Source organism: Juglans microcarpa x Juglans regia, chromosome 1D (assembly GCF_004785595.1).
Source record: "Juglans microcarpa x Juglans regia isolate MS1-56 chromosome 1D, Jm3101_v1.0, whole genome shotgun sequence".
NCBI classification, from domain to species: domain Eukaryota; kingdom Viridiplantae; phylum Streptophyta; class Magnoliopsida; order Fagales; family Juglandaceae; genus Juglans; species Juglans microcarpa x Juglans regia.
Window position 1 is genome coordinate 47,582,939 of NC_054594.1, and position 27,673 is coordinate 47,610,611.

At 37.4% G+C, this 27,673-nt stretch overlaps 1 protein-coding gene across 2 annotated transcripts; it reads right to left on the minus strand.

The window, feature by feature from the left end:
- Positions 1-370: 370 nt before the first annotated feature.
- LOC121264836 lies at positions 371-25,052 on the minus strand. 2 transcript variants are annotated; one of them, XM_041168144.1, is made up of 19 exons: positions 24,551-25,052; positions 23,600-23,679; positions 20,219-20,269; positions 19,289-19,807; positions 18,927-19,184; positions 17,281-17,346; positions 15,115-15,294; positions 14,394-14,445; positions 14,027-14,311; positions 13,306-13,416; positions 12,196-12,387; positions 10,702-10,977; positions 8,932-9,555; positions 7,945-8,357; positions 7,788-7,848; positions 7,619-7,687; positions 1,579-1,915; positions 1,334-1,471; positions 371-921 (listed from the first exon to the last, which is right to left on the minus strand). In XM_041168144.1, the coding sequence occupies exons 1-17, from the start codon at positions 24,791-24,793 to the stop codon at positions 1,829-1,831; spliced, it is 3,567 nt and encodes a 1,188-aa protein (XP_041024078.1). In that variant the 5' UTR covers positions 24,794-25,052; the 3' UTR covers positions 371-921; positions 1,334-1,471; positions 1,579-1,828. The 2 variants fall into 2 exon arrangements, with proteins under 2 accessions (XP_041024078.1, XP_041024087.1); XM_041168153.1 differs by having other exon boundaries at positions 371-924.
- Between the last annotated feature and the right edge of the window lie 2,621 nt (positions 25,053-27,673).

A 27,673-nucleotide genomic window follows, 5' to 3' on the forward strand; every position in this document is an offset into this window, starting at 1 on the left:
TCTTCTGTTTCTCATGGAATACGCTAGTACGTGAATCACAGCTTGATAGCTAGAAGATTACGCCCGATAACATTTAGCCGGGATATGTCCAAACCACCCTTTTACGCTTATAGAAAGAGGACTGATACAACAACCAGTAGTTCACAGTTCATTTACAACTTCATCATAAAATAATATTATTTTGAGATTCAAATCCAACAAATTATAAAACAAAAGTAAAAAAGAAGAATTTTGAAAACCAATATTTTATTAGATAGTTGTCAAGTAATTGCTAAATAGTGGTTAGTTTATAATTTCTCATGACATATATATATACACTTACTCCCACTATTATTGTAATTTGTAGACACCTAAAACAAAGAAAAGTGTAAAGGTCTGATAAACCGTGTTTATATGAAAAATCAAACACTGATATACATCGGATCAAAATTTTTCTACAGCCAATGAACCTTCAAAATCATACATGAAGCAAATTTCTCAGCAGCTACTTTACAACAATCGCCAGGGATTAGGAGGAAAAAATAAAAAAGAAATATGAGTACAGAACACATGTACAAAGTCAAATAAAAAGAATAGATCAAAAGAATGTATTAGGCAGGCTTAGGAGATGCCCCTAAAAAACAGACACTCCGTGATGCCGACGGTGGACCCGATAGTCTCATGTGAGTCAGCCAAAGCCAATCTACCTTCATGCATCATTGTCCTATCCACTAGCAAATACAGGATCTGGAGCAAGGTGATCAACCTCCAAGATATAGCATACTTGAGACATTACCTCAGGATGCCAAATTAAAAAAAATAAAAAAATAAAGGTAGCCTTCAACATTGACAAAAATAATAAGGCTCGGAGGAAATCTGATTCTGTACAAGTACTCTTCCAAAAATTTCCAGAAAGTCTCCAGTGATTGCGTTGTACATCAACTGCTTCACAAAAATATTGGAAATATCTCAGCACATACAAATGACAACGTGACTGATAAAGTTTTCAACGCCTACTTCATACCTTGAAAACAATTTTTGAACTAGTAAATAACAAAAGAACCTTATATCATTTGGCTCGAATGTAATAATCAATTTGATTATATGTATGAAAAAAATCGATCTCATGTTTTAAGTGCAGTAGGAGTGAACCAACCCTCAACTCTGGATAGACAAATGCTGAATAGTTCAAACTGATTTAAGTTCCAGTGACATATAGAAGAGTTTGAGCTAAAAAGGAAGAGTGAACATAGGATGTCAGGGCACATTTGCTTACAGTATACAGGGTGGTTGTCTAATTGTCAAATCCACATAAATGACTAGTTAATTACAGTTTGAGTACAGATGTAAGTACCTGAAGATACATCAAGCTCTTGATGTAACATATATTGGCAGATTGATAAGTAGATATGTCAATGAACCAATCGCTCAAAAAAATTTCCAGGACAACTGCTCTAACATTTAATGCCGTGCCTCCATTCCTAAACATCATCTGAACATCAAACTTAATATCTTTAGCAAAAGGAGGGGTCCCTGAATTAATTCATGACATGAAAGTATTGTATATCCATATGAGAAGCAGAAATCAATGTGGCTCACCATTTTGCAGTAATCTCTGCATAAAAATCTGTGGACATTAACGCTTGATTCTTGAAGCATTAAATAGACTCCAGAAAGAATTCTCTAGGATCAGGTTCGAAATTACTTTTGCACACTTATGAAATCAAGCATATCCCAGTTACAGAAATAATGGAAGGCACTGAAAGAGCATGAGAATTATTAATGGTGACATCAATAGCAGTGTCTCCACGCCAAGAAATATGAAGTTCCACAAAACCACCTCATCAGATTACAACCCAGATCCAAAATCATTTGCTAGCTGAAGTATGCCACGCATCTGAAGATATGGATTCTCCAACAGCTTTTCATTGTTGCTCTGAACATCAGGAACGGAATGCAAATATTTAAGGGACATGCAACTCCAGTATCCAATTAATAGCTTTCAGACAATCATGGGGATAGAGAGAAATAAAACCCAGCATATCAGGAATGAATTTTGCTACTCATCATCCTCACACACCACACACCACACTTATTTTTATTCTTTTTATCTTCTTTTTTTTTTTTATTCTTCCTAAACTAATTGAGTTCTTCTACTCATCATCCATACACCACACATTTGGTAAGAGAAAAATATTAAAAAATTGTGCAGTGTGTGGTGTGTGGATGATGAGTAGAATTTTTCATCAGGAATAAACAGATTTGCATCTGTTGACACTGAATTTCCATAGACAATATCTTACCAGTTCCAATTACTAATGTAAAACTAGATTCATCCCTAGTGAGAAATATGCAATTGTTAGATATCATATGAGAATAAATTGGCATAATTTTCCTATCACATGTAGATTCCAGTGAATTTGAAGAGTTAATATACACAATTTTCCAGGAACGCCAAATTGTAACAGACAGATCTGATTAAAATAAAATAATTCACTAATACATCCAAATGGTAGACACATACGTCCAAAGCTATATCTAAAAAACAAGGATAGACAATTCACAAGAAGATTGTTCCCCAAGTATATATGGAGAATGCCCAATTGAGTTCACAACAAAACAGGTTAGCAGGTTTGCTGCTCATCCAAAACACTATTAAGTGCATAGAATTATTCTCAAGGGATTCCATGTCCACGTGGCTGAATAGAAGGTCAATACACAAGGAAATAGATTCAGAGAAGACCATAATTCCAGGAATTAATTAGTTCATTACCATACTACCAAGATAATTAATTTTCCTAACCAATATATAGTGTTATAATTATGTTCAATCTTTTAATATCATAGTGCTTTTTTAGCCACTATGTCCTGAACTTCAGAGTTTCTCTTCACAAAATGACTAACTAGGCTGATCTTACATATGCATAATTATATTAAAAGTCTAAATTACCTTGTAAACTAACTATATATATATGAGTTAGTCTACATACAGTCTCCATTTGGGGACTGCTCATACAAGCCCATACAGTTATGTTTAAAAAAATTTTAAAGTTACAATAATATCATTTTTAAAATGATGTTTTTTACTCTTTTACCCCTATTTATCAATGGGACTGCACATGCAGTCCCCCACTCAGAACTGCAAATAAAATTTCTCTATATATATGTGTGTGTGTGTTCTTTCGGACTTTTACTTTGTTCTCCTTTATCTTTGTTTCTTTGAAATAATTTTTTATATACTGTGTGCTTGGTCTACCTATATTACACCTTGTGTTTTTCGTGAGTTGGCCTACTAGGATTCATGACGGTGAGATTTGCCTGAATAGGAAGGAAGATGAGTCCTTCGAAACTAGTTGTTATAGAATCTAAGTCGTTTGAGGTGAAAAGAGATGGTAGATATGTACACCTTACCAAGAAGAGCTGGAGAGTTGTGAAAGGCATGAGCTTGAGGATAGCCATGGCAATATGGTTCACCAAGGCTTTAGAGGACTATCTGAAGGTTGGAATAAAGGAGTTCTATACTGTACATCGGGAAGAAGATAGGAGTTTTATTTTGCAGAGGTGTTCTAATTCCCGGGGCTATTACATGGCATTGGTGGAGTATGGTGGTGGTGGTATACGGAACTTCATTTTCATACCAAAGGATAATGACAAGTTGGTGGAGGTTATGTGGGAGGCTGTGAGAGAAGGAAGACCACCATGTCTCCCTCCGCTAGTGACAACAATGGTTTGGAACCAACCACATTCTCGTGCGTACAAGGAAGTCCTCCAACAACCGCGGCTCTCGGTGCAGTCCCGTGAACATGTCAAGATGGGTGCTAGGGCTGACACATCAGACAACCTGAGAGGAGGTGTAGGCACAAATAGAGCAGGAAGTGCCGTCAATTCAGTAGGTGCCTAGAGTTTTGATGGTAGTGGCAGGTGCGCTGTCGGTCTGCAAGAGGTAGGGGTGCATCGTGCTCTAACTGACATGAGAAAACAGATGGGTGAAATGCAAGTAAAACTGGATAGGCTTATGCGGTGCGTTGAGGAATGTAAAGGGGAGGATTTGGGCCTGGGTAGTGGTATGTGCAAAGAAAACTCAATGGGCGGTTTTAGTGGGAAGGCTATTATGCATGGGCTTAGCCCAAAGGCAAACTTAGGCTCGGGCCCAAGTGGACCTCAGCCCATGAGACAAATCAAGACCAACTGTATGCAGGGCCCTATGTGAAGCAGACGGGATCCATGTGATGCAGGCCCATCCTTTGCTCCCTTATGTCTCCAAAAGATAGAGAATTCCAAAGCTTAAGGTCATGCTTCAAAGCTTTCAATTTGCCGGCTAGAATGTAGGAGGGGTTACCTTCAAATTGATACGATGACCACCATTGCCTAACCCTTTCCAAAAAGGGTAGTGATAGGGTTACTACCCTTTTACTACACATTTACTACTTATATGTATTTATTTTTTTATCATTTTCTTTTAAGTATTTTTTTAACATCCTTAATCATTAAGAAAAAATTAAAAATATATATAATTTTACTAATAGTCACTTCTTTAACCATTAAGTAAAAAAAAATTTTTTTAAAAAATCAAATACAAAAAGAGTAGTAAATGGGTAGTAAGAAGGTAGTAAGCCTATCATTTTCCTTCCAAAAAACCTTCACTTTTAAGCCACATATTCTCAATTTGAGAGGGTGCTTGAGGATAGAGCTCTCTCTCTCTTGAAGAAGTAGAGCGGAAGACAAAGTTGGCCTCTGAGCTGGAGCGAGTATTATCTCTTGAGGAGATTTCATGGCATCAGAAGTCGAGAGCATTGTGGTTGATTTCTTTGAATAGCTGCTCACAAAACGAGAGGGGTGGAGGCCAAAGCTTGAAGGTCTTGGTTTTAACTCTATTGAGCCACATACTGCGTCATGGTTGTAGCTTCCGTTTGAGGAAGCAGAGGTTATATGATGTAGTAAGACACATGGCTAAAGAAAAAGCACCAGGGCTAGATGGCTTCTCCTTGGGCTTTTTCCAAACATGCTGGGATGTAGTAACTGGACATCATGAACATGTTCCAGGAATTGTTCTTAGCTGGGAAGTTTGAGAAAAGCTTAAATGCTACTTTTATTGCGCTGATCTTGAAGAAGATTGGAGCATTGGAGGTAAAGGATTTTATGTCCATTAGCCTCGTTAATGGGATATACAAATTATTTCCAAAGTGCTCGCGAAACAGATTAAGGAAGGTGTTAGGGAAGATAATAACGAAGCCACAAAATGCATTTGTTCGGGGTCGCCAAATCCTTAATTTGGTCCTTATAGCAAATGAAAGCCGGGATAGCAGATTAAAGTCTGGTTCACCAGGGATTATTTGCAAATTAGACATGGAGAAGGTATACGATCATGTAAACTGTGATTTCCTTCTTTATTTGCTGGAGAGATGTGGCTTCGGGGGAGACATGGAGAAAGTGGATAAACCGGTGCATCATAACAGCAAAGTTCTCAGTCTTGATTAATGACAGCCCCATTGGTTTTTTTTCAGTAGTTCTCGTGGCTTAAGGCAAGGTGACCCACTCTTATTTGTGATTATCATGGAGGCCCTTAGTAGGAAGATTTCGACAGTGGTTACAAATGAGTTTGTGGCTAGTTTCTCGGTTGGCGACCCCAATCAGGGCATTATTTCTTTGTCTCATTTACTTTTTGCAAATGATACACTATTATTCTGTGAGGCAGATCAAAACCAGTTGAAGACAGTGAATGCACTTTTATTATGCTTCGAAGAAATGTCAGGCTTGAAAGTGAACTTCGATAAGTCAGAGTTAGTGCCAGTGGGAAACGTCAGCAATACTAGGCAGCTAGCTAGCATACTTGAGTGTAAGGTAGTCTCTCTTCCCATAACTTATTTGGGATTACCTTTGGGAGCTGCTTCACGGGCTTCATCCATTTGGGATACAGTCATCGAGAAGATAGGAAGGAAACTGGCAGGGTGGAAGAGATTGTACTTGTCAAATGGTGGTCGGTTAACTCTTATTAAGAGTACCCTTTCTAACTTACCTAAATGTTTCTTGTCTTTGTTCCCTATTCCAGCTAGTGTGGTGGCTCGGATTGAAAAACTATACTGTAACTTCTTATGGAGTGGGCTGGGGGACGAATTCAAATACCACCTAGTCAGTTGGGATAAGGTGTGCAAGCTGCTCTCGTCAGGTGGGTTGGGTATAAAGAATTTGAGAACATTCAATCAGGCCATACTAGGGAAGTGGTTATGGAGGTATAACATGGAATCAGAAGCCCTATGTAAATTGGTGGTTGATTCTAAATATGGAAGCTTGTGGGGTGGTTGGTGTACCGGTGAGGTAAGTGGGGCTAATAGAATGGGGGGTTTGGAAGCACATCAGGCGTGGGTGGGGGTGTTTAACTACCACTCCAAATTAATATTGGGTGAGGGTTCCCGGATAAAGTTTTGGAGGGACAAATGGTGTGGGGAAGAGGCCTTAAAGGACTCTTTTCCAACTATATTCCGAGTGGCACGTGATCAAGAAGCCTCAATAGCAAACCTCATGCTTCGATCAGGGGACCAAGTCCAGTGGAATGTCACGTTTAGTAGAGCGGCGTAAGATTGGGAAGTGGACAGCTTTGAAGCTTTCTTCAATCTATTATATTCTGTGGTGCCGAATGGACAACAAGCTTATTGGCTATGGTGGACACCGGCGGGTAAGGGTGCTTTCTCGGTTCGCTCTTTCTACAAGTTCCTTACTCTTTCACAAAACATCTAGTTTCCATGGAGGAGAATTTGGAGGAATAAGACACCTCCTAACGCGGCCTTCTTTACTTGGGCAGTAGCCCTAGGGAAGATTTTGACTACCAATAACCTGAGGAAGCGCAAGGTCGTCATCCTAGACTGGTGTTGTATGTGTAAGCAATATGGCGAGACAGTAAAACATCTTGTTACATCGTGAGACAGCTAGAGCCTTATGGATTGAAGTGTTTAGTCGGGTGGAGTTTTCGTTTGTAATGCCTGCAACAGTAGTTGAGCTATTGGCTAGTTGGACTCTCCTGAGAGGTGCTCCACAATTAAGGAGGTGTGGAAGATGATCCCGAACTGTATCATGTGGTGCATTTTGCAAGAACCTAATGATCGGACTTTCGAAAACAAGGAGCGGTCATCCGAGGAACTTCAAGTGTTATTTTCTGTACTTTATTTCTATGGGCCATAGCTTTAGATTTTAATTGTCTGAATTTTCATGATTTTATTGTTTCCTCTGCCTCGACTTAGATAATTTTTATCTCTTGTATATCATCTTATGTACTTGGGCTATGCCTATCCTTATTAATAATATCGTTAACTTATCAAAAAAAAAATATGTGTGTGTGCATGTGTGCGCGTGGACATTCCAAAATACTTATTCCTTGTCAAAAGTCAAAGGCTATTTTGATTTACTTTTTCATAATATCCATTGGTCTTCACATATAGCATATAAGAGGTAAAGCAATTTTTTACTTCAGAGGAATTGGAAATCTCATAAAGAATAATAAGTAGGTGGAATGCATATAATGCTAGTTGCTTAAATTTTTTGTTTACGAAAGGAGACTATACATATGGGAGAGAGGAAATATTGTATTCTCAAACTATCAGTGTTCTTAATAACATAATTTGAACTTCACTGGATAAGGATATACCTGCTGAGCTCTAACAACAAGACTCTGAAGCATGTGCTGGTACTCTTCAGGTTTTTCTGTCATCATTTGCTGAAGTTCCAAACTTAAATGAGTTAGAAAAGAATTAAAATTTAATCACTAACCTATGCATGTTTGTCAATGGAAAAAAAGAAAAAGAAAGTGCTCTTGCCTTTAAAAGAAATGCTGAGGAGTAATATGCCACCCTTGAATCTGTATCATCTAAGAGTTCCCTGCCAAAAACCAAAAGTGCATTGACATATTAAAATTCATGCATAGAGAAAAGGAAATATGTTATAGGAAGCAAAAAGATAAATAAATAAAATCACCTGAAAAATTCTTCTCCACCAACTTCTTGGAATGCAGCAGGATCTGCAGTGCATTTACCAATTAGAAGTAACAGAAGGGTAGCCCGAATATCTGACGTGGCACCAGGGAGGTTTCCTCTTCCTTTGCTTCCTACAGCAATGCCTAATGCAATGTTGTCTGTTGCTGCACCAGCAAGCTGAATCAGTGGCCAATAGAATAACGCGGCAGGAACACGTGCCACTAACTGCATAGGAACGATGGCATGTCCTCGAAGAAGTAGTGCTGCCATTGAGGCTGTCTCATTGTCTAGCGGATTGTTGGATCTGACATCAGCCTCTTTCATTAAATTGTCATGGTGCACATCATCTCCATATGGCATTGCAGTTGCAGGAGGAACTCTCAGGCACAACTGAGAGAATAGTATATCACACATCTGACAAGGAGATATATCATATTAAAGATGGCACAAAAAACTCAAAATCCTCTCAAGAAAGAAAATGAAACAAAGCAAGTGCAGTTAGCCATTACGAAGTGCCAAAAAAAACTGAGTTTTTCATCTCCTAAGTCTTCAATTTATTTATTTATTTTTATAAGTAAAAGTCTTCAATTTATCAGAAATAAATGCAATAGAAATAAATCCAAAGTAAACAAAGCCGTTCTACTAAGACAAATGCCATGACTCTCGGCCTAATTGGGAGATCATTAGTGGCATGTCATGTAAGATAAGAAGATTTATTCCATGCAAGGCTAACTAGACAAGTAAGTTGAGGTCCATATGAAATTATTTGTCAATATTTTATCAAGGCTGTGTTTCACCATTTTGTTCTCCAAACATCCAAAGACAAAATGTGTGTGTATTAAAATGTAAGGCCATTAAACAAAAAGGTAGAGGCATGAACCATCTTAGGTAGATCACATCAATTCTGCTTTTTTACCGTATGCATCTATAATGCTGGGATTAGCCATTATATCCAGAAAAATGATGGGCATGAGTTCCAAGTAATTACCTTCAAAATATTGATGCGGTCTGTTTCATTTATCTGAAACACCAAGGACAAAGCACTGCTCATTATGTCGATCACTGCGTTAGCATTCTCAAGACGACTATCTTTGTCTACATTGCCCTGCTCAGTGCTGCTTGGGTGCTGTATTTCATTCTCATCTAACAAAAATTTGCATCGCATGAGAAGCCTCTCCAGGACAAATAGGAAGCCCCATCTTATGAAGTTGTGCTTGGACTTCAGAAGCCCACACAAAAGCCAAATGGCCAAAGGAACATCTGAAGCAGTTGAAGAATCATGAAGACCAGCAAGGGCAATTTTCTGATGCAAGTTTTTAATATTAGACCAGACACCATTATCCCTTTTTTCACTTATTTCTTCCATAAGCAGATCACCTAACCATATGTAACCATTCCGGCGGTATGCAATTCTTTCTGAATGGAGAAGGGAATGTAAGTTGGTCCATGAGAGCTTTGCTCCCATGCCAACACCATTTCTGGGAACTATATCTTCAATGCTTTCCAAAAACTTGTATGATTTGGTTATTTGTATCTTATGGGAGAATTCTTTGTCTACGTGAGTGAATGAACTTACTATTGTATCAAGTTTATCCGCAACAACCTCCAAGAGCTGCAATAACAGAATGAAGTTCTTATAACAGCAACGTTAAATGATAAATGGAAATTATAAATAAATTTATATATAATATGATAATAAATCCCAACGTATGAAGTCCATGTAAAGCTGGTGAGATTGCTAACGCAAAACTCCATCAAAAAGACAACCAAAAAGGGTAGGAAAAACTGCAATGTCAATAACAATTTTAGAAGAGAATAAGACTTAATAGTGTAAGAAGCTCAGCTTCCTCCCTAGGAGAAAATAGATCTTACCGGCGCCTTGGCCTAGGTGTTAAGAGGACTTAGATGGGGATAGGACCTTGGGTTCAAACATCACTCCAAGAATTATGACCAAACAGAGAGGGCAAAGTGACAGTGGGATGCAAAATATTCTAACCTAGAGGCTCTCAAGGGTTGGATAACCGAATCAAGTCAAGTTTTTATCTCATCCTAGACAGTGGACCAGAGAGAAAAAATTGCAACCAGCCACATTTGGATTCAGGTAAACCAAGCCCCCCGGGTGCACATATTCTAGTTGTATCTAGTGTATACATCTCCATCACCGTATTATAAGGTAGTAACTTATTTTCTCCTTAATAGAGCCAGGCTGAGTTGGGTCATGCCTAAGAGTGTGGTGGAACTACTAGCGTGCTGGAACAGGAGGCATAATAGCGCTCAACTGGCAGCAATGTGGCGAATGATACCTTTGTGCTTAATGTGGTGTCCATGGTCGGAAAGGAATGATAGGTGTTTTAACAACAAGAAGCGTGCAGTGGGAGAAATCTGGAGTTTTTTTTATATTTTCACTTTTACAGTAGTTTTCTGCTATTGTATTGAAGGGTGGGAATGCCCATGAGTTTCTATCTTCTTTTCAGCTCACTAGAATGTAATTAGGTATCTCACTTTGTATACTTCCTGTGTATTTCGGCATTGCCTAGTTTTATTCTATAAAGATACAAATTTACTTATAAAAAAAAAAAAAAAAAGGTAGTAACTTTTCAATTCTATAAACGAGCATTGATTCATGCATATACTACTTGTGAATCAGTCAACAGAAATGAGAATAACAACGAATTATGATCTTTCATGAATTCCAGTAACAAAACCCAGAGCACCGCATACAGACCAAGCTACTTCACCCACACTTTCGAGACATTACCATATATAGTCGTTCACTGTTGGGATATTTGGACAGCATAGAAGAAATTGATCTTCTTAAAATCTCCCCAATGCCTTCCACCCCAAGTGTAACAGATATATAGAATGCTTCAGGCGCATCTGCAAGAATGAGCAGGACAGCAAGAGGTTGAATCTCATCGTGGGTATATTCATTGTCTCCAGTAGCTATGCATGCTTCATTTGTTTGATGCAAAACATAGTCAAAAAGGACCAAATACAGATTTCGCCTTTCTTCCCTTGAGTTTGCGAGGGAATACTGCATTGAGAAAAATTATAGGTAAACACAGATTGGATCAGAGGATTTTTAGTAAAAAAGACAAATAACATATAAACTCCAACTTAGGAAATGGAAGAGAATAGGTAAACAAAGAGATTAAGAAATATCCAACATAGCTCTAGCTAGGTGCTTACTCTTGTATCGTCCTGCGTACTTGGACTTCGCCTAGCCTTTTATTCTAATTAATAAAATTCTTATAAAATAAAATAAATGTCCAATAACTAATAACACATTGGATTGAAGCTAACCAACACTCAAAATATTTAGTACATTAATTCCCTAAATCAACATAAGAAAAAAAATCAAACAAATGATTATCCAAAACTTAAAAATTGTAGCTGAAAACCTTCGCTAACTATGAAAACTTGAGAGTATAGACATCCCTCTAGGGTGTGCAAACTCCATGCAGACCCTTTGAAAAAAAGTGGGGCCCACCTGAAAAAAATACACTTTTTTTTTTGTTCAAAGAGACTGCATGAGACTTGCACGATCTAGGCTTGTATCTGGCATTAGTCTTCTTCAAATCTGTGGCATGCATGCTGGTTGTCAAATCAATAGCAATACTCTGATATTATCAATAAACTACATTATGCTGATTATTAATGTCATATAGCATAGATCAAGTTATGTCTATCTCAATCTGCCTATTCTTAAGCGAGCCTTATTAGTGACTCCAAGACATTATGATGATTCAAATACCCCGATACTTCAACCCCGAACAAATCACCCTTAAACACTACACGACCTCAATTTTTCATGAAAGACTTTTTCCTGTCATCAAGGCACAACCCTTGTGGGCTAAGCCCTCATAGGCAGTGCTGCCAGTGAGAGAGAGCAGTCCGACCAAAAACCAATGTCTAAAAGCTTAACCAAAGAGGATAAAATGACTACCAAAAAACAACAATCCACGTAGGCTGAACAAGGATTTTAAACCCTAGAATCTTGCTTCAATACGGTGTTGTAATTTGCATCAAAAAGTTTAGAGAGAAGGTGGACGCTCGTTAAGACTCACGTAACCTCACATACTATAATGCATAGGCCAAAAAGTATTACAATGACTAGAATACCCATGTACTTAAAAACCATTTGCAACACTCCCCTCAAGTTGGGGCATATATATCATATAAACCCCGCCAGGAATAAACAAGCAAACAAAAACCATAAGCATACTCTAATGATGACAAATGTTTTGCATACCTCAAGAAAAACGAACTCAATTCCTCCAATCAGATCAACCTGGCCTATGAGAAAAGTTGGAGTACTTGGATTGGCCTCAGAAGGTTCATCAGGAACGTCATAAAACATGTTTGTTAACATGCAAATAAGCTTGCAATGAACTACTTCTGCCCATGACTTCTTCCTGCTAGTTTCTAGAAGTGCTTTAACAACCTGAAAATAGACGCACAATTACTGATAAAATATGAACACAAAAATTATGTCAAACCTTGACTCAAAGATGTTCACACAATGCACAAATAAGATAGTTAACAGAACAGAAAACTTGAAATGGCTATGTGGATACTACAGCAGCTCTATAACCTTTTTTTTTTTTTTTTTTTTTTTTTTTGTAAGTACAGCAGCTCTATAACCTATAAAACAAACATGAAAGTTTGGTGATAGTCTAAAGAGGGGGATCAACTGCAGAAATAGAGGTTAAGATACATAAAGGGAAGCAAAATAATAGTCATGATTTTTTTTTTATAATTAATAATAGTCATGATTTTAGTTGGACGTTTTCAATTCTATTCAAATTTTTTTCCCATGAGCTTTTAAAGATTTATTGCTACAAAACAATTTGGCAGAACAATTGTTCAGCAAATTGGCTTTCTTTCCTAGAGTAATTACTTTAGCATGCCAAATTTTCAATCCAAGATGTTAGCAAGTTAAACTCAAGTTTCTACAGGTCTCCTCTGGTACTCTTCATTGATTCAAGGTACCCCCCAACACCACCCCCAACTAAAAAAGTAAGGAAAAACAGCTAAAGGGAGTAAAATGACTACATGCATTTTCCTTCCTGCAACGATGACATGAGTTTCTATCTAGGAAAAGTAAAGTGTAGCACCTAGGGGAGAAGGTTAACATTAAAAAGATCTGGGTAAATTTCATCACCAAAGAATTGAAAAAAAAAAAAAATCTTCGCCATATCCCCCCTAAAGAATGAAATAATGGTTGCAGCATAAACAGAGAGCAGAAGGCATATATCCCGTATTATCCCCACAGTTAGAGCAGTGGAAACGCAAAATATCTTCTCCATTTTTTTTTTTTTTTTGAATATCTTCTCCATGAAAGGAGGAAAAATCAACTCACCCTTATGTCAAGACCATTTAGGCGGTTTTTCAAGATTTTCCCTCTATCACATACGAAATAAAGTAAACAGCTTAGAGCAGATGACCAGACAGATTCTTCATTCTCTTCTCTCTGTGAAATAATATCACACGGATGAAATGGTTAAAAAATCAGAAGAACAATAGACATCAGATTAGTTCAAGCAAAGAAGAGATGAGGACAATATCATGGTCAAAATGTATTCTAATATTAACTAGACATTGAAAACCTCTTCTTCTTGAGGGGCAATCGGGCACCTCCTCACAATCCATCTTAACATTAAATGCTCACTCACACACACACAGGTTTATGCTTTATATCACGTATATAAAACATAGCTTTGGCACAAAATAAAAAATCATATACAAAACTGTGTGGCAAGTTTCTGGCATCTTAAAAGCTTTTAGAGCATAATGGTCCCCATTCGTAAAACACCTCACACCTATAACATCAACTCCAATGCTGGATTAACATAGCTTCTAATTTTAACTTCATAATACATATCGTGTTGCACCAATGAAGAGAATGAGATGATCACACAGGACAGCAAAAGTCATCTTCTCAAATTGTTACATCTAAAGAACGTTTGATTCCTTAATGAAACGAAAGATGACTGCCTCACAAAGTTTGTATAATGGTATTATATTAAAGTTATTATCTCCACTATTGCAGAGCTCAGTATATGATAAAATACCAATTATACCTGAACAAGAAGAAGTAGAATCTCATATAAAATGTTTAAAATCCAAGACTCAAAATTATCAATAGCTGAGAAAGCGTCCATTTTCTTAATAGAGTCTTCTTTTCCCTTTCCATGGATTGTAAGTGGAGCTTCATTGTCAAAATAAGATTCTTGAGAATATTCTTCTACTATCGTTGCAGCAGTGTCAGTTATAATTGGCTCTAATAAATGAGCATGAACACCAAGGTTCAGGATTAAATCAAAAGCACGAGCCCTGCAAGCTGCTTTTGGAGAACTAAGCATTTCCTGGGAGATAATTGAAGTATTTATAGGTTAATAATAAGCCAAACAAAATGAAGAATTTAGAGAAATATATTTGATGCATCACCTCAAGCATTGACAGAGTTAAAGGACCAGCGGTGCCAGAGTCTAAAACATACCTACAAAACAAATTTTGTCGATGATCAGTCAACCATCAAAGATATTGAAAACTTTGGTATTTCTTCCAGAATTTTTAGTAAACAAAATGTTTCAGCATTCAGTCATCTAGATCATGTGGTAGGCAAACGACAGATAAGAAAAAGTTCACGGCCACGATGTTAAATTAAGATATTTACAAGATAATGCATCATATTCAAAGATCATTTTGCATAAACTATCAGATCATTCTAATTTATAGAATGTCAAGAATCGATCAGCGTGAAAGAAGCAGATAACTGGTTAAATATCTATGCACAAAGATAACATCAGCAGATCCAAACACACCAACTTTGGACAACAAATGCCATCCCAACCGTGGAGAACATGAAACCATATTATGATAAGCAATGAGATTAAAAAGTTTCTATTCCAACACAATAACAATACCCAATAAATAATCTTTTCAAAATTAGTTCTCTCCCCACAATCAAGCAAACTGATGATGGTTGCCTAAATTTTGCACATGTACAGCAGGATACAGGATCAGTCCATCAAATATCTGGCTATTTACTTATCAAAAAAAAATATCTGGCCCTAACACAGGCACAGAGAGAGAGAGAGAGAGAGAGAGAGATTAAACATAAAAAACAGACTGAATACTGCCAGCCAAAAAATGCATCAAAACATACATGTCAATAACAAGTTTGACAAGGACGCTCACAGCCACGTCCATGGATGGCTTTCCACTGGGATTACTTAATCTAGATGATACTGTCATGAGATTAGCATTTCTTAATGATGTCTCTGAGCAAACTGCAGCCATCACATCGCATACCTCAGTAGGATTCAATCGCAAAGGTTGTTGTTCACTGATCCACATCAAAAGAGTTAATAAGAGGACAGAACAAAACAATAATAATGGATTATTAAAACTAGCGATCAAAATTCCCATTAGGTACACACAAATAAGAAGCAAACAGTTATCATTATAAATTCAGTCATCTGACCAGCCTCAACAACCATTCTAAGTCATTCATCATCTTACTTTTCTCTTAGAAGTAATTAAGATTTTATTAAAAGAGCAAAACCATGTCCATAGGTAGCATACTAAAGACAGCTCCCATCTTCAAGGGATGCAAGTAAAGCACATATTCATGAAACGCACAAAAGTAGGAAAGCTAAAATTATAATGGACTGCCGTCCAAACATAGAGGCATTTGAACATATCTAGTTCCAGCTCAAACCCCGCCCTTTCTTGTTCATTAAGCATAATGAAATCATTTGCCACTTCTAAATGAGAAACTTTTCTATCCATTCTAGCACACCATAAGCTCCACCACTCCTAGTCAAATGATTCCCTACTCTTTTTGCACATGCAACACCAATTAATCAATATAACGAGCTTCTTTCTTTGGTTGTCCAAGGCTATGGTCTTCCCTAAGGCTACTAACCATATAAAAAATGCTACTGATGATGGGCCTTGAACTCCAACTACTTTCCAACAAAAAAAGAGTGCCCTCCTGAGATCAAAGAGCAATACGGGATGTACGGAACCTCAAAAGTCCGCTTCTTGAGAGGGCCCATTGGATTTTGTCCTCCACAACCCCATGCAACTGAAGGGAGTACAAAACGCTGAAGAACAAATCAAACAAATCCACCACTCAATCAAGCGCACAAATCCACTAGAGGTAATATTCTATTACGGGATGTCATTGGATAGTCGTATACGGTCCGCCATTGAAGCCTCCTTATACTTAGAGATGCAAAGCAATCCCACAAAGGTCATCTTCAAAGGTTGCTCGCCGCTCATACATCATGCCAGAATCTGATCTCACTCCTGTCACCCACCTCATAACTAATAAACCTATAGAAATCTCCCCACCTGTGTCTTATATTTTTCCGTACCCCTGCCCATATGACTGACTGACCACATTTGAGCTGCAACCCCCCTAGCTGCCATATTTGATCTCTATGACAGCCCACTGCAAAGCCTATGTTTTGTATGCCACAACCATTTGCCAATTGTAAAGATGACACTTGGCTTCTTCATCACTGCCACCCCAGCAAGAAATCTCTCTAGAGCTTTTCAATCCAGTTAGCCACATAGATCAAGCTAGGGAAAATACACATTTAATCGGTAGGCATGTGCAAGAAGTAATCTTGAGTCTTGATGACATCTAATTAACCAAATTTGCATTAAATGACGCCCCCCAACAGAAGGATACTTCATTGATAACAGGCAGAGGCAGAACCAGAAAATTTCTTTGGAAGGCAAAACTACAGTGTTTTTTAGTGAGGGGAGGAATTGAATTTTACAGAATTTACCTTTTAAAAAAACCTTAACAACTAATTTTTAATGATGAAAATTTGGGGGTGGCTCAAAATTATGAGTAGTTCTGTGCATGGTAGTAGGCAATAGAAGTCACACATATGGACCAGACCCTCACGATCTACAAGCATATCATTTAAACAAAGATGATTAGAATATTAATAAAAAATCAAAGAAGCCTTTTTTCAAATAGATCATCATGACGAAATGACAAGGAAAATAATTATTTCAAAAGCTCCAATGATTAAAGCAACAGCCATGAGCAAATTTACTAAGAAAAAGTCATGCTTCTTAGAGAAACAAAAACACACAAAAAAAAAAAGTAATAATTCAGGTTATATGGAGAATTTTAATACATCCCCCACAACAAAACCACTATTGCTAGGAAAACCCAAGGAGTTATGTTGCTAACAACACAAGGGAAATCAGTCCTCCATCAATAGTATATGCATTGATAACCACATAACATAGTTTTATGAGAGAAACATAAATATGCAATGACAATCTGAAGAATCTCATTTTGTACCTGTAATGACGATACTGGAAGAGTGGGCGAGCCTTCGGACGAAATGTGCTCACAGGAGATTCCTCCCTAAACATTGGAAGGGCAAGACTCAGAATGATCAATTTCTAATATTTAACTAAACTTGTGGTTTTGATTAATTTATAGATTAGTTTATGTATGTTTGTTAGATAAGGTTCCGCAAAACACCTTCACTTCCATAATTATCATAGGTTTAACTCCAACAGTGAATTGTTGTTGAAAAAAATTCTTATACAAAATTTAATGCATGAACGCAACTTAAATCCCATGGGCATAATATAATTCCCACACATATGTGCAACAATGAGAAAAAAAGAAAGGGGTGAATATCAAAATCAAATACCTCTCTCTCTCAACGAATTGTTGTAAAAATAAATAAATGCCTCTCTCTCTCTCTCTCCCCCCTCCCTCTATCCCTCTCTCTCTCACACACATTTAAGAATGTTTTCTGATCAAAATTTAACCTGAAACAATTTCAAACCTTATTATACTTCTTTTTCTTAAGCCCCCCCTTCCTTCTCTTTTCACTTTTATAAGATATTAGCAAGTGCCTTCATTTTAAATGAAAAAAGATGGATAAAAGATTACCAGGTATCTTGGTCATGTCTTCCCATGTTTTAAAAAGATCCAAAATGTGTCAATTAAAAAATAAACTTTGGTTTCAAGATTTTTTCTCCTGCTTTATTCTTCCCTATTGAAATTTAAATTCTTGTGGACACACACAAACAATCGTCTCATGAGTTTGAGGGGTGTCCAACAGATTGTGCTAAGCAGTGAGTCAAACAAGGGTAACTCTGCTCCAAAGGAGTTCCCATGCTTCAAAGGAACCAGATTGCCAGAAAATACTGACTCTTCTACTTCAATTACCTTGACAAGCCAGCTTTGTTTGGGTTCAAAATTTCACACATGAGATGATACAAATCAAATTCACCCTCGCTTTCCACAAGGCAGATCATCACGACTAAACTAAATTTAAGAGCTCAAGCAAAAGTTTCGGTTCAAAATTTCATACATGAGATGATACAAATCAAATTCACCCTCGCTTTCAGCAAGGCAGATCATCACAACTAAATTAAATTTATGAGCTCAAGCAAAAGTTAAAAAGGTTGGACTTCATGAACCCCAATTCAACCCACAACATGCAACTCTCAAGTCTCGTGACATCACTGCACTCAGACCATCAACCATTATGTGGACAGAAAGGCATGTAAAATCTGGAGTAAAACAAAATAAAGCTCGCTAATATCTAGCTATGAAGGGCAGTGGTTAAAAGAAAATGAAGGGAAAGGATTAAGAACAACTGAGAAAAAATTACACTCAACGTCTCAAAGCAATCATTTGAGAGAGAAGGGCATGCTAATTTTGACAAGAGCCTGTGTAGCAAGTAAAATGGAAATTGTATCACGTAAAGTGCATCACAACACAAATTAATAAAAAAACAGTAATTATAATTTTTTTTATAACACAGCCCACCAAAGCAGGGCCCTTCGGACCTACCCTGGGACTAAATACGTGAAAAAATTATGATATGTAATGAATTTATTTATAAGCAGAATATGTGGGAAAAAATTATGATAATTGGGAACAGCAAACATGTCAAAAGCAATTTTTGAGAGAGAAGAACATGCCAAATTTGTCGAGGGCCTGGTTTAGTGCGTTTAGATGCTGTTATTGCTCTCAGGTGGGGGCGTGCATAAACAGAATTGGTAACTGTTGTTACCGGTGAAAGCTGCAATAGTTGATCAAGATAAGGCATATCAGCAGTTCCTAAAAATTTCCAAGGTTGGCCCTTTATTTTAGCTTCCATATCTCCTACAAGCAATGATGCTGCACCAACTTCTAGGAAATTACATTTTCTCATGCCTTGGGGATTCACAGCACGATCACTGTATTATAGAACATGTCAATTAGCCTAGTCACTTATTGGGAAAATAGAAGAAAGAAGATAAATAGCCAAATTGCATTTGAAACACAAGTAAACAGCAATTACCTTTCAGCTAGAAAAGATGATGAATGATGATCCCCAAGCCAACGCCATTTCAGAACATCATGTGTAATGTATGCATCATCCACAAATTCATCAACTTTTTCAATGATTGGTAAGTTTGCAATAGATACATCCGTAGCATCTTTCTTCTCTAAACATTCTCCACCAGTGGCAGGGCTTAATTGTGAATTGAAGGATTTACTCAACAGAGATGACAATGTTGGGAGCGGTTGTCTTGATGTAGGAGGTGCTCCAGCAAAAGCAGCTGGTTGGAAAGACCGTTTTGGAATATGTTTAGCCACTAGGGAGCGCACATAGTTCAATGATTTCACAAGTGCTTCAGAAGCAAAACTAGATACAGGCAAAGGAGATGTATTCGAAGGTGCAACTGATGCCCCTGCTTGTTGGTCTAAAGATCGTGAACGTGGTAACAATCTTTGGTTTGGACAAGTATCACATTCAGCAATTGTGCTCACACAAAACCGATCTATCTGCAGTAGTGTCTCCTCACTTGGTTTGTATCTGTAGAAAGTATAAAGAACTTTAAACTCATAAAATGATAAGGAACAACCTAATTGAAAAGGCTTCTCTCCAGCAAGTATTGCTATAGCAGAACGACTGACACCACTTGCTTATTCCAGTGACATAGGGATAATGTCCACAGCAGTAAGCACCCATCGACTCAAAATTTCAGGTAGCCCCTCAGAGGTAAATCCACATCAAGATGAATCAAATGAGTAATAGTTCAAGAAGTTGTATCATCCAAAGACTTTTTCTTTTTGTTTTCTTTTTTTTCCTTTTTGCAACAAGCAAAATTGGAAGGTAACTTGACAACTCCATAAAAGGGGAAAAAGGAGCACTGATAGAACATCAATGACGGTTCACAAATCAAGTATTAGGTATAATTGACACCAGATGAACCGAAGAACATACCGTAGAAGATGGCGTTTTAAAAGTGCTACACACCTTGCTACTACAGCGGGACTGGTAGAAAAATGGAAAAGAAAAATGAATTAGTTACAAAAGGGGGGGAAAGCAATATAAAAGAGACAACAATCTGCTATTTTTGTACCTGGAATGGGATTTCAAGCCAAAAATTCGTTACATACCAAAGACACTACGTGAAAAAAAATTTTGGGTGAGAAAGCACATGCATATGATACATGTTGTCAAGTTACAACGTTGAAAGAAAGACCGGGCCCTCACCCATCTCAAGATGGATGTCTTACGATTTTTGTCTATCACAAAAAGGGTGTTTTCTCTCATTAAATCCAAAGACTAAATAAAATATAGTTCTAATTCTTACATGTTAGAACATTAAAATATGAGTTGTCGAGTACTGTGCCCATTTTGAGCAAGAGAATAATGTTAAATATTTCTAGGACTCGACAAAGTGAAATCTGCATATAAAGACCATCGGAAAGATGGGTTTTGCTTCTGTTCTGTGCCCAACTATTGGAAATTTTATTTATTTGTGAGCTGTCCACAAAAGACGTTAGATGGAAACAAGTGCCAAAGATTCGAAGGCCATGACACTAGAAGGTTATAGTTGATTCTTTTTTAGGGGGAAAATTTGAGTCAGAGGCTTAAGAGCTACAAGTCTGCTTATGTTCAGGGGCAGAATTTGTAACACCCCGCATTTTAGTGTATTTTTACTAAAGGATTATTTTTATTTATTTAAATTTTATTCTCGTATTTTAAAATTGGTTGGATTTTTAATGAGTTTATTTCTATGATTTTAATTTGGTGAAAATTATTTTTATGTGCTTTCTTAATATTTATTTATTGTTATGCATTTAAATTGCTTTTAATATTTATTTAATTACTGTGGGATTTAATTATTTCAATTTGACTTTACCATTACGTTTAAATTATTTTATTTAACTTGAGGTTTTGAAATCGTTTCCGTTGGATCATTTTTGTGAACCAAGTTATGAGGATTGGACCTCATTTCTTTTCCCTCTATTTTTCTTTTCCTTTTCTTTTTCTTTTCTTCTTTTCTTTTCTTTTTTTTTCTTTTTTTTTTCTTCCCGGTTTCCTCCCCGGTGCGCGACTCTCTCTCTCTCTCTCTCTCTCTCTCTCTCTCTCTCGCCATGCATTCCTCTCTCCCCCAGCCCGCCGCCATGCGCCGGCGGTGGTCAACACCGCCCGGCTCCTCCGCTCCCCCTGCCGCCGGCGATCACCCCCCTCCATTTCCAGCTCCTCTATTTCCAGCTCCTCCATCGTCGCCGTTAACCACCACGAACCCATTGAAGCCGCGGCGTTCCATGCACCACTGCGCCGCCGTCGCGCCACCTCTGGCCACCATCTTTCTACCACTTCATCCCCGACCTCTTGGCAACCCATTGGACCCAACCCCAGCTCCGATCCGTCACCGGTGAAGCCCCACCAAGCCCATTTCCGATTTGTGCATTTTTGGCCTAAAACCACCCCTTGCGCCGCCACCCACGGCAAACCACCACCACCACTAGCTTCACCGACCTCTCTAGGCCCTACCCTACCATTTTTGGGTCTTCGTTTGTCCTCGTTGAAAAGTGGATATCTGTGACCCACGGCCACAGTGTATTTTACACTGTGGTGTTGCTCAGACATCACCACTTGCAGCTTCGTGATCCTCCGGAAATTATTATATTGCACTGTAAGTATTTCTCCAAAGAACTTTCGTAATTTAAATGTATTTTTGCACTAACCCATTTCACTGTATTTTTGGCATGCCGGACTGAGTCCGAGGAGTTCGGGGGTCGGATGGATTTGTGATTGGAGTTGTTTGGTTGATTTGGTTGAATTGGATATTGGTTGTTGATGGGTTGGTTGGGTTTGTTGGTATTGTTCATTGATGGATGTTAGATATTGTGTTGGTACATGTGCATTTCATTATTTCATGCATGATCATGTTTGTAAAAGAAAACTGGGTTTTCGTGTATTGCATTCATGTTCATGTGATTTGAAAAGCTATGATTTTATGTGATAATATTTTTGGTGCGTGTGTATCACGACCCCAAGCCGAGATGGGGTATTAACTCGGTGGAGCTCCTCTGGTTACTCGGGAGCGGAATATATTGAGTAACGTCCCCTGGATTGTCGCCGGGCGACAATGGGATCGGACGAGATGGTCTCGTGCCAACTCCGTGGTCCTTCTGCTGGCGGGGACTAGAGGATGTCTGGCCACGTACGCGCTGGGCGCGGAACTGGGCATCGCTCGCTGCGTAGTGTGGGTGCTTGGCCATGTACGCGCTGGGCGCGGAACTGAGCACCGCTGCGAAGCCAGGACGTGCGGATGGTCCATAAGGGAGGCCATGGTGCATATGGAAATAATGCATGGTGCATTTGGAATTAATGCACTATTTTCTGGGAAAATAGTGCGAGTTAAATTTTGGGTAAATCATTTTCTGGGAAAATGTTTTACGGATAATTTGGGCCAAAATGGGATTTTGGTGTGTGTTGGAAAATTATCATTTTCGGGAAAAATGATGTTTTGTGGAAAATGCATATTTTTCATGTGCATGCATGTTAGTTGCATTTAATGCATTTTATATTACGTTGTTGTTTGGGTTATACTTACCTGCGATACCATTTTGTGGTAACGCAGATTTTGATGCTGAGGAGGAGGAGGGCGAGCCTGAGGAGACGGCTCTGCCTGAGGAGTGATCTGGGATCACTCGTTTGTATATCTGGAACTATTGTAAATTATTTTATGGATGACTGTATAACTGCTATTTAAATCTTTATTGATGTTTGATTGTAAATAAATTCTGGTATTTAGTTGACTATCCGCTGCGTTATTTTATTTGTACACTGTTGCATGTACACACACTGGCACTTTGTTGGGATGTGTGACCGTGTTGTCACCATCCTGGTGTCTCAATCCCTGTGTATTTATATAAGGGGGATTGGGGGCGCCATAGAATTGCAATTTCATGCACAAAGTCCTACTTGCATCAAGTTTATAATAGTTTCTAAAAGTATTAAACATTTACATCCTTGGTACAAATTAAATTTGTATTTCCCCCAATAAATAATTCAAGAGTTGCGAGCCCAGAGCTATTTGTATATGTTTAGACAATATTTAGCACTTACCGATAAATTTTGAGAGTTTGGACTAAGGTTTGATAGTTCATTGTATCATATAAAGAATTTCATAGGAACATGTGTATGTCTGTACTTTTGAGAATAGGTTAATTGGACTAAGGCTTGCAGATTGCTTTGATGAAGATACTGAGTGATGGCTATATACCAGTAAATGTAGTAAACTAAGAAGTAACTAAAATGAGTATTGCCACATACACAACGATAACAGCAACCTACAGCAGTTACCTGCGCTCCCTCTCTGCAATTGTATGTTCTAAAATTACACTATAAGCCAGGTCAGTTGTAGCAGGAGCAGCCAGATAGTCCTGTCATTAATAAATTTAACTTGTGATATTCGGAAATAAATCTCATGCATGCAGCATATCCATGCAATAAGAAGATGACATGATACATAAATGAAATGTCAACAAAAAGGGTTTTGGGGTCAATGGGCTACAACATCCATAGTTCTCAACACATTGACTCTACTTCAAGCAAACGGTATAACTTAAGCTGAGAAAGTCAAGTGAATTCAATTCGATCCCCAACCAGTCCACATCAACTGATTACCATACGAAAGGCTTATTCTCAAACCAAACTAGGAATTAAATTCAACTCGTCGTGGCAGTCAAGCACCACGTAGCAGAATTTTATCCTAACTTCACCCAAAGAAAGAAAATATCGATCCTAAATTTGGAAAAAAACGACAATTAATAATTCCATGGAGGAACTACACCATACGTAATGAAGAATCAACTATAGAGATGTTCAGATTTGGAAGACTATGTAAGCACTCCCATCAAACAAACTGCAACACAATTTGCAGTAAGAATAACACGTTTCAGCATTAATGTTCTGCTTCGCTGCTAAAAATGTAAGAAGCTAAATTTAGAAGTGCTCTTTTAATGCATTCGGGGAGCCAAACACATTAATTTGGCTAGTTTTAGCTGAGCTGTCCACATTTAATAATAAAAATAGATAATCAACACGAGGCCGAGACGTTTCTCACCTTTCCTTTATATAAGCAATCAACCCGAGCAAATATTGAACTCAAACGCCGCAAAACAACCATTTGAAAATACAATTTCACGCGCAGAAGCAGTATCGAAACTCGGATTCGAAGGTGCAAAGCAACCAAAAAAAAGATCCATAAAATCCATAACGAAATCAGTACTCAAATTCACAAAAATTACGAACCCGGAGATTTCTCGAAGCTTCGGAGACGAGCATAGCCGAGGGACCCCCAAAGTGCGGGGTAGAAGCCGATGAGGCGGAAGATGAAAACGAAGAAGACGAAGACAGGCAATCGGATACGGCTCGTCGTAGTGGCTCCGGCGGCTTCTTGAACGAAGAGGATCTAAGGCGCGAGACCCCGCCAACACCGCCCAGCTGTAGTCGCGAGCTCCCGGGGCTCCGCGAGGGACTGAAGCTCGAAGACATGGATTGTGTTGGGATACCGAGGGGTGGGGGAAATCTCACGGAGAATCTTGCGTTGAACTTTAGAATTGCTCAGGAAAACAAAGCCGGTTGTCGCCTCGGCGTCTTTTTGCCTCACATTTGGAAGTATGGAATGAAATTGAATAAACTGTTGGTTGTACTGTGCGAAACTGAGAGAGAGAGAGAGAGAGTCTCAGAGAGAGAGAGCTAGGGGGCTGTGTTTCTTGAATTTCGCAAGTGAGAGTATTAGCTGTACGTATCGGCGTGGTTTTATGAGGCTTATTAGCTGGCATGCGCTATAATCTGTCATTTTTTTTAATTTTTTTTTTTGTATTTTTAAATAAGAGGGATCAATGGGCAATTTTGGGAAGACAATTCAGGTTCCCAATCCACGTCTAGGGCTGAGTGGGAGCGTGACTGTCGCTGATGTGGGATTAGCCTATAACGGACTTTTTTTAAAAGAATATATCCTTATATTTATATACCAGTAAAGGGTGATACGTGCCTTGCACGTGTGCCCAATTGAAAAAATATAAAAAATTGGTTATTTATCAATTTACAATAAATAATAAAATGATAATTTAGATTTATACAATTTTTTAATTTTAAATATCAATGTATAGAATTTCATTTATATTTTAAGATTTTATTTTTTATCATAAAAAAATCACATATGTTTGTGCAAAATATTGATAACCATAATATAGAAATCTTAACTATAAATGGATAGATTTATGTCTATATTTTCAGAATTTTTTTTCTTGTTTACAATACATATTATACACATGATCTGCATAATGTTTAAATTATAATACAACCACTTACAAGAACTAAATCATAATTATGAAATGTATGCATGCGACCGGCTTTGTGCTGAAAATGGTGTCGGGTGGGGAATGGTAGTAGAAACTACTACAATGAGATTTCAAAAAATTTCAACAAGTAAATAAACAACATACGATATATATCATAGGCATATAAAAAGTAAACACAAACAAATGCATTCACATGTATGCATGACATAAAACTTTGAGTTATGCATCATCCATTTTTCTCACAAAAATAACCTTTTTCATCTTATTTTTAAACTACTTTTTTTTTCTTTTTCTTTTATCTTTCAATCCAGCCTGTTCGTGTTTTTTTTTTTTTTTTATAACAATGTGAATTTTAATTTTTTGACATTTTAAATCCTTAATACAATTTTATGTACAATTCATATACCTAAATAAAATATTTGCTAGTAGCTAGCTTTACAAACACATAACAATGAGTTTTTTGTATCATATGAAACCCAAAATAAAGAAGATAAAGCGGCCCAATATATCTAAGCCCGGAATCATTCATGGAGCCCAACCCATCTACCAACCCAAACCATAAAACGACACCTTTTTGAGGAAAAACTCATCCAGCCGACCCATCCCAAACCAACACGGCGCCGTTTTGAGGAAAAAAATCCCTAACTCAATGTCAACTTGTATAAATTCATTATTTTTCCCTCGTCGCCTCTTCCAGATTCTTCTTCTCGTCTCTCTACCTTAATTTGTTTCTTTTTCTCAACTTTCTTTCTCTCATTCTCTCACATCTTCCAGATTTTTCTTCTCTTCTCTCTTTCTCTCCCTCTTTATTTTTTTTGCTCAATTTTCTTCTTCTCTTTCTCTCGTCTCTTCATATCTAAAGCTCTAATTTATCTCCAACTCTGTATATTTTTCACAACAATGACCCTCTCTCGTTAGGGTTTTTCATGGTTCCTCACATTTTGGTTGCAAGCCCATGTTTTTTTTTGTTCGAATGCTTACAGATCTGAAGATCTGTAAAAAACTGGTAACCCTGCCTTTCTTTGTATTTTTTGATTTTTCACAAGGTTCTTTTTCACGACCCTACGAATTTGAACCTCCATATTTAATTTTTTTTTGCTTATTGTATGTTAGTTTGTTCTTCCTGATCTGTTTTGTTTCTTTCTCTGTGGTCATTTTTTTATTTCACATAAATAATTTATGTCAACCCACACAGATATAAGTTTCTATTTGAAAGGTTTTATTTTTTACTTATATTTTTGTGTTTTGGGTTGATTTAGTTATTATTTTGGTTGCATGGTTATTATTTTTCAAATGCCTACATATCTCTAGATCTATTTTTCGGATCTGGAAATTTTAATATTTATCTCATTTTTTTTGTATATACATTTTTTCACTTTTGTTTGGTTCGATATGATATTTATTTGTTGTTTTATTACTCTTAGGTTATATGTTTCAGATTTGAAAATTTTTTCTTCTTCTTTTGTTTGATGTATATTGGTCTCTTTATCTATCTCCCTCTCTCTTTCTTTTTCCCACCTTTCTTCCTCTCCTTCTCTCGTCTCTTCCCTTTCCGTCTGCACTGTCTCTCCTCTCTCATCTTATTCTCAACAAAGAAACAAGATTCATCAAGTGTTATCTGTTTAATCTCTATGTTTATTTTATTTCCTCGCACATTTTATTTTGAAACCCTACAAATTCGAGGTTTTATTTTTTAGATATGTAGGAAAAAATTTTACTTTCATCCATCTGATATGTAATAATTTGGTATTTTTCGTTTGTTTCATCTATTTTTGTTGCCATTAATTTATTTATTGCACTTTACTTGTTAGCATTTTTTCCCGACTCCTTCCCATTTTATGTCTTCCATTTGTAGTTAAATTACACGCCTTAGTTGATTTATATTCCCTTTTTCTTTTGTTTTTATTTCCCTAAAGATCCGAACAGATCTTCAGACACTCGAAGAGACCATGTTCAAATCTGTGTTCTTAGTTTTTTTCTTTTTTCAATTTATGTTTATTTCTTGTTTTTATGGAATCGTCTGAAAGGATTTCTCTTATGAACTTATGTATTTATTTTTTAGATCTAT

What these genes read in the sequence shown, in the direction of transcription:
- LOC121264836 (XM_041168144.1), bottom strand. Translation starts at nt 24,793, where the DNA reads ATGTCTTCGAGCTTCAGTCCCTCGCGGAGCCCCGGGAGCTCGCGACTA. An exon ending in TAAATGGTCTTGACATAAGG is followed by an intron (nt 12,388 to 13,305) that starts GTGAGTTGATTT and finishes GTCTATTTTCAG; the next exon opens with GTTGTTAAAGCACTTCTAGA. An exon ending in TTGTTGTTAGAGCTCAGCAG is followed by an intron (nt 1,916 to 7,618) that starts GTATATCCTTAT and finishes CCTGATGTTCAG; the next exon opens with AGCAACAATGAAAAGCTGTT.